This window comes from Alosa pseudoharengus, unplaced genomic scaffold (genome assembly GCF_046254945.1).
Source record: "Alosa pseudoharengus isolate Yale_2024_CS ecotype anadromous, Long Island Sound unplaced genomic scaffold, YU_APseudo_1.1 YU_APseudo_1.1_scf_17, whole genome shotgun sequence".
Lineage (NCBI taxonomy): Eukaryota > Metazoa > Chordata > Actinopteri > Clupeiformes > Clupeidae > Alosa > Alosa pseudoharengus.
Genome location: NW_027468640.1, coordinates 1,993,697 through 2,001,196, shown reverse-complemented (window position 1 = coordinate 2,001,196; position 7,500 = coordinate 1,993,697). Strand labels below are relative to the sequence as shown.

The 7,500-nt window shown below is 46.9% G+C and overlaps 1 protein-coding gene across 1 annotated transcript in view; it reads left to right on the top strand.

Moving 5' to 3' along the window:
• aco1 (aconitase 1, soluble) overlaps nt 1-7,500 on the top strand; it is a 31,026-nt gene that overhangs the window by 14,255 nt on the left and 9,271 nt on the right. The window contains exons 8-15 of the mRNA XM_076288442.1: nt 1-108; nt 351-462; nt 1,506-1,617; nt 2,022-2,181; nt 3,211-3,346; nt 5,203-5,287; nt 5,692-5,848; nt 6,750-6,874. The exon at nt 1-108 is cut by the window's left edge and continues 64 nt beyond it. Coding sequence (XP_076144557.1) covers nt 1-108; nt 351-462; nt 1,506-1,617; nt 2,022-2,181; nt 3,211-3,346; nt 5,203-5,287; nt 5,692-5,848; nt 6,750-6,874 — 995 coding nt within the window. The remainder of the gene's footprint in view (nt 109-350; nt 463-1,505; nt 1,618-2,021; nt 2,182-3,210; nt 3,347-5,202; nt 5,288-5,691; nt 5,849-6,749; nt 6,875-7,500) is intronic.

Below are 7,500 nucleotides of genomic sequence, written 5' to 3'. Positions count from 1 at the left end.
TGTCCATCGCTGACCGGGCCACCATCGCCAACATGTGCCCCGAGTACGGCGCCACCGCCGCCTTCTTCCCCGTCGACCACGTCAGCATGCAGTACCTGGAGCAGACAGGTGGGGGCGCTCACACTCTCACTCTCACAGCTCATGCACGTCAGCATGCAGTACCTGGAGCAGACAGGTGGGGGCGCTCACACTCTCACAGCACACCCCCCTGCTCATGCACATTATTTTAAGTCTGTATTAATGCACTGTCATACTCGTGTGTGTGTTTGTGAGGGTGAGGTTTATTCATGTGTGTTAATGTAAGGACATGGCTGATCTCTCTCTCTCTCTTCCTCTCTCTCTGTGTGTAGGTAGAGACGCGGAGAAATTGACTTATATCACTAGGTATCTGAAGGCAGTGGGGATGTTCAGAGACTACAGTAACGAGTCACAGGATCCTGACTTCACCCAGGTAACGGCACAGCGCAGCGTTAACAGCGCAGAGTTCAGTGTTTCCCACAGCATTGGATTCAATTTGTGGCGGTAGCTGACTTGGACAACGGGGGGGGGGGTCACTTTAAGACGTTCGTGATTAACACAGTTAATTCATAACGTTTTCTTTTGAATTTTGGAAAACACTTTTCCATTTACATCTGGATTTTGCAAACATTCAGTGTCAGAGTCAATAAAATTAGCCCTAGAAATTGACAAGCAGCTGTAAGTAAGCTAAGCATGCTAAATTCTAGATCCAAACAGTATTCTAACGTTAGCTTTGAGATACTGCTTGATTGCATAACTTAACTTAACTTAGTTTAGTCTCTTCAATGTAGGCTACTATGTTGTGATAAGACCTTAGCAGAGTTAACTTCAATGCAGCAGTTTTGAACAAATTTGCGCAGCATGGTCACGATGCTAAGCGGATTTAATAGCAATTTAGCCAGAAGTCTTCTATGCAGTGCTTCTACGTGGCAACAACAATCCTTCAACAATCGTGAATATTTTGTTAAATGCACATGCAGAGGGGCAGCAGGCTACGAGAGAGAGCGGGGCGGGGCAAGGAAAGGCTGCGTGCGTAAAAAGCGCAGCTCAATGGCAATGCAAGGATTTGACCTTATATTTAATTTAAATTAAATTAAATTAAACATAGAATATTCATCTGTGGCGGCCGATTTTGATTTTGTGGCGCCCCGCCACAGATTAGTCAATGTATGGGAAACACTGGAGTTAACAGCGCAGAGTTAAAAGCGCAGAGTTAACAACAGAGTTAACAGAATGAACTCTGCTCTCTCTCCCCAACTCTCTCTCTATGCCCAACTTTCTCTCTCTCTCTCTCTCTAACTCTCTCTCTCTAACTCTCTCTCTCTCTCTAACTCTCTCTCTCTCTCCCCAACTCTCTCTCTCTCTCTAACTCTCTCTATCCCCAACTCTCTCTCTCTCTCTAACTCTCTCTCTCTCTCTCCCCAACTCTCTCTCTCTAACTCTCTCTCTATCCCCAACTCCCCCCCCCCCTCCTCCAGGTGGTGGAGATGGATCGATCTGAGTGCGGTGGTGCCCTGCTGCAGTGGTCCCAAGAGGCCACAGGACCGCGTGGCCGTGTCCGACATGAAGTCAGATTTTGAGGCCTGTCTGGGGGCCAAGGTGAGGCCTACACACACACACACACACACACACACACACACACAGACACACACACACACACACAGGCCTGATACTGTGCCTCCCACACACATCAATCCATATGCTCCTTATACATGGACCTGTTTGGGCTTATGGTTTACAGTGTGTGTGTGTGTTTCTGTGTCTGTGTGTGTGTGTGTGTGTGCGTGTGTGTGTCTCTCTGTGTGTGTGTGTGTGTGTCTCTCTCTCTCTGTGTGTGTGTGTGTGTGTGTGTGTGTGTGTGTGTGTGTGTGTGTGTGTGTGTGTGTGTGTGTGTGTGTGTGTGTGTGTGTGTGTGTGTGCGTGCGTGTGTGCGTGTGTGCGTGCGTGCGTGCGTGTGTGCGTGTGTGCGTGTGTGTGTGTGTGTGTGTGTGTTCCATGTTCAGCAAGGTTTCAAGGGCTTCCAGATCTCGGCTGAGCGCCATGTGGACTCTGTGGCGTTCCAGTTTAACGGAGTGGACTACTCGCTCTCACACGGAGCCGTCGTCATAGCAGCCATCACCAGCTGCACCAACACCAGCAACCCCTCCGTCATGCTGGGGGCTGGTACGGACACACACACACACACACACACACACACACACCCAGGCATATATCTGTGGGGTGGGGGGGTTAACTGAGCGTGCCTGTGCAGGGCTCCAGAGTGCGACCATTTTCAAAAGTGCGACCAGCTATTCGAGAGAGGAAAAAGTGTCCGCATTGAAACTCTACCTTTGGTTCAATAACAGACACAGATTTGGCCAATATCGTGGTTTAAACAAATCACAGATAGTGAAGGGCGGGACCTCCCCTCTGATTGGCCGAGGCCCAGTGCCTGTGTGTAAATGAGACAGACAGACAGACAGACAGACAGACAGACAGACAGACAGACAGACAGACAGACAGACAGACAGACAGGCCGCCCAGTGCCTGTGTGTTTTGACCGCAGTTACATGCAGGGAGTAACCCGGTTATCAACAGCAATATTCGTTTTGCAAATTGCATTGTGGGACTGTCAAATGATTATTGCAATCATCATTGCAAAATCAAATAAACATCTCTTTAAATTGTGCTCAAATACATTTATATGGAAGATGCTAGCATGGCGAGCTGGTTTAGCCAAGGCCTAAAGATCATGAAGGATAGTATGTAAGACATTGAGCCATGAGATGTGCAGTTTGAAGCCCTTAAAAGACGTGCACTGTTAATTTACTCACTGTTATTTTTATTTAATTCATCTTGAGATGAATTAGTCTGGAGCCCTGCTGTGGGATGTAGAGCTGCAGAGTGCCACGCCCCAGTGCATTATGGGTAATCCCCTTGGGTAAAGTGTGCAGAAGTGACGACAGGCAGAGAGGGCTCAGGAAGTCTGATTGGACAGTGGGACTGACCTGTGTCTCTGATTGGACAGTGGGACTGACCTGTGTGTCTGATTGGACAGTGGGACTGACCTGTGCGTCTGATTGGCTTTTGATTGGCTAGCTGAGTTATTCTAACACACTCTGCCTGAGTCTGCAGATTACTGTCTCTCCCCAGTGACCTCTGACCCCTGTGACCTTTGACAACTGTGTGACCTCTGACCCCTGTGCCCTGCAGGTCTGCTGGCCAAGAAGGCCATAGAGCTGGGGCTTAGTGTGAAGCCGTACATCAAGACCAGCCTGTCGCCGGGCAGCGGAGTGGTCACCTACTACCTGAAGGAGAGTGGAGTCATGGACTACCTGTCCCAGCTGGGGTAGGGCACACACACACACACACACACACACACACACACACACACACACACACACACACAGAGGCGCGCGCACGCACACACACACAGACACACACAGAGGCGCACACACACACACACACACAGAGGCGCACACACACACACACACACACACACACAGAGGCACACACACACACACATATGCACACACGCACACATATGCACACACGCACACACACACACACATATGCACGCACACACTCACACACAGAGACACGCACGCTCAGGCACACACACACACACACACACACACACACAGAGGCACACACAAACATATGCACGCACACACTCACACACAGAGACACGCACTCTCAGGCACACACGCACTAGTGTTGCAGGGTGCACCGATACTACAAAAGTATCGCAATACCCTGAAATTAAAATGTCACGATACCTAATTTTATTAGTATTGACACTTTTAAGAATGACTGTGTTGTTTTGAAGTAACATGCGTGTGCGCAAGGCATGCTTGCCTCCTCCCCTGTAGCCTGAGCGTCATTTCTCCTCACACACACGTATGCTGTCGTGCCATAAACACTGTGCGTCATTTCTCCTCACACACACGTATGCTGTCGTGCCATAAACACTGTGCGTCATTTCTCCTCACACACACGTATGCTGTCGTGCCATAAACAGTGAGACACTGCTGCTAGTTTAGGTGCTGTTGTAACACATAATAGGCTAATATCAAGTTGATTTCTCACTTGCATCTCTCAAGTTTGTGTTGCTAACCTACCTATTTAGGTCATTTAGGCCTACTATTGGGTTTAAAGTCATTTAGAAATAGGCTACGCAACCATGGCAAACTTTTACATCTTGAGAGAGCTCCTTGCTAACTATCCCGCTAGCTCAGGTCATGTCTGTCATTCGTGGAGTGGTCACTAAAACCATTTATGAACATTGCAAGACACTTAGCTCTTCTATGTTCCCAGAAAGATTTTCTTCGACTAGTTTTTTGAACATTTATTTTATCTAATGACATAGAAAACATAATGAATTGCATCCACATATCCTTACGCACTATGCGCAACTATTATTCACTAGCCTAAAACCGTGAGGCTGAAGGCTACTCTCAAAGTGACAGGCATTCAATTACACCAATGTGCACTCAATTAGCCTTACAGACCACATTGAAGACATGCCTAAAACATGCCTAAGTGTAATACTTAGAAAAATCAATATGAAGTATTCAAATTATTATTTTATTCAAATTATTATTATTTTAGCCACTAATAATTATGCAGATTATAAAATACTATACATTATTAACAAAATAACTTTATATGAATTCCAAAATATATCAAATAGAAACATATGACATAAGTCATCATTTTCCGTATGTGTGTGTGTGGAGAGTCGAGCAGAATCTAGGCTGGCCACTGGTGTGGTGATCACACTACACATTCAATATTACTGATGACGTGGGTGGGGGCCCCCAAATCAAATATTTTTTTTAAAAAGTATCAAAGTAGTATCGAAATCGCAATTCTTGACCTGGTATCGTATCGAAACTATAATTTTGGTATCGTGACAACACTAACACGCACACACACACACACACACACACACACACACACACACACACACACACACACAAAGCACTCTAAGCTGTTTCCCTGCGGCTACATTGAGAGCCAGCACTAGCCCCAGCCCAATGTCCTTCCCTGTGTGGTCAGTCCAGACAGAACACTCTGGTGTCCTTATACCGCCTGATCAGCCTAAGCTTGCTATACATTTGATTTATACACTCTGGGTCCTTTGTTCATGTTAAACTGTGTGTGTGTCTGTGTGTGTGTGTGTGTGTGTGTGTGTGTGTCCAGGTTTGAGGTGGTGGGCTATGGTTGCATGACGTGCATTGGCAACAGTGGACCCTTACCTGAGCCTGTGGTTGAGGCCATCACTCAGGTACCTGCAACACACACACACACACACACATCTGCTGTATCTGTGAACAGGAGTAAGCAGGAGTAACTCCACCTTTTTCTAGTAATATTTTACGCACGCACATACACATACATACACACACACACACACACAAACACACACACACACGCCACTGTCTAATCTGATCTGTTAGTATTGTAGCTACTGTGGAGAAGTTCGTAGTAACAGCTGAGTTAAATTCTGCCTTTAATCTTATGGTACCTCTTATACACACACACACACACATACCAACACACACAACACATACACCACACACACACACACATCACATACACCACACACACAACACATACACCACACACACACAACACATACACCACACACACACACACACACACACACACACACAACTCTCCTTTATCCAGGGCGACCTGGTGGCAGCTGGTATCCTGTCGGGCAACCGTAACTTTGAGGGGCGCGTGCACCCCAACACTCGTGCCAACTACCTGGCGTCGCCACCCCTCGTCATCGCCTATGCCATCGCGGGCACCGTGCGCATCGACTTCGAGAAGGAGCCCATCGGTGAGTGATGGCAGACCTATGCCCACAGGACTGGCACTAAAGGCTGGGTAGTGCCCCCACGCCTGGCACGCAGTACACACACACACACACACACACACAGAGCAGAGGAGGAGCATCACCACGATAGCTTTTTCTAGACTAGCGACAATCAGGAATTAGAAACGGTTCAAAAAACGAAAACCTGAAACGGACAACATTTTTGGATGAACGTAACCAAAAATGGGCGCATTTTTGAAGATCTAATATTATGTATAATAATGTAGTGTAATTGAAGATCTAATATTATGTATAATAATGTAGTGTAATTGCCTGTTTTAAAAACTCGCCCCACACCTGAATTCAGGCACAGTAGTGATTTTAGCAGTTAGCCCTGATATCTAATGTGCTTTGATTTAAGCTCCAAACAGTTAGCCTTGATATCTAACGTGCTTTGATTTAAGCTTTCAGGCTATTGAGCAGAAAAAAGCCTATTGTACCACTGGCCATAGATCAATTTGTAAAGACAATGTCATTTTTAAAGAAACGTTATTAACCGTTCTTCTGTAACGTTCTAACTGGTTCGCTTTTAGAGGAGAGGCCTTAGACCACTGGAACATCATTAACCGTTCTTCTGTAACGTTCTAACCGGTTCCCCTTTAGAGGAGAGGCCTTAGAACAATGGAAAATAATGTTTTTGCTCAGAACCAACTGAAATGTGAATCTGTTTTCAGTCCCTGGAGACAATAGTACTGCTGTTTAGATGTGGTCTGGATTATGTCATTAAAAGACATCTGTGGAGACAGGAAGTGCTAGTAAATGTTAATGTGTGTGTGTGTGTGTGTGTGCGTGCGTGCACGCGTGCGTTTGTGTGCGTTCGTGTGTTTGCGTGCGTGCGTGCGTGTGCGTGTTTGCCCCCCCACAGCGGTGTCGCGTGACGGGAAGGAGGTGTTCCTGAGGGACATCTGGCCGACGCGGGAGGAGATCCAGACTGTGGAGAGGCAGTACGTCATCCCAGCCATGTTCAAGGAGGTGTACGAGAAGATCGAGGTACACACACACACACACACACACACACACACACACACACACACACAGGCAGTACGTCATCCCAGCCATGTTCAAGGAGGTGTACGAGAAGATCGAGGTACACACACACACACACACACACACACACACACACACACACACACACACACACACACACACAGGCAGTACGTCATCCCAGCCATGTTCAAGGAGGTGTACGAGAAGATCGAGGTACACACACACTAGGGCTGAACGATTTATTGCATTTGCGATAATATCGCGATATGATGAAACGCGATTTTCAAACCGCAAAGCCTGCGATTCGTAATATGTGACGTCACTAAAACGCATTTATACTTGCGCTTGCCGACGCGCCACCGACTCTTCACACTGACCACTGAAGAAGCAAAAAACGTAAACAAGAGGACCAGCTAACAGTGTCAAGAAAGGTCTGATCAGTAGAGCTACTTTGGTTAAAAATAAACCTCTTCATTACCTTTTGCTCGAACCTACCATGTCCCTGGTTCTAGTTCATAATTCCCCTGTGCTGCTACTCTTGCTGGTAACTTCGTTCACTTGTCCAGCTGACGATTAAAACTCCACGACTGTTTAGGCTGCACAGCAGCCATTCACCTGTGCACTGGGGA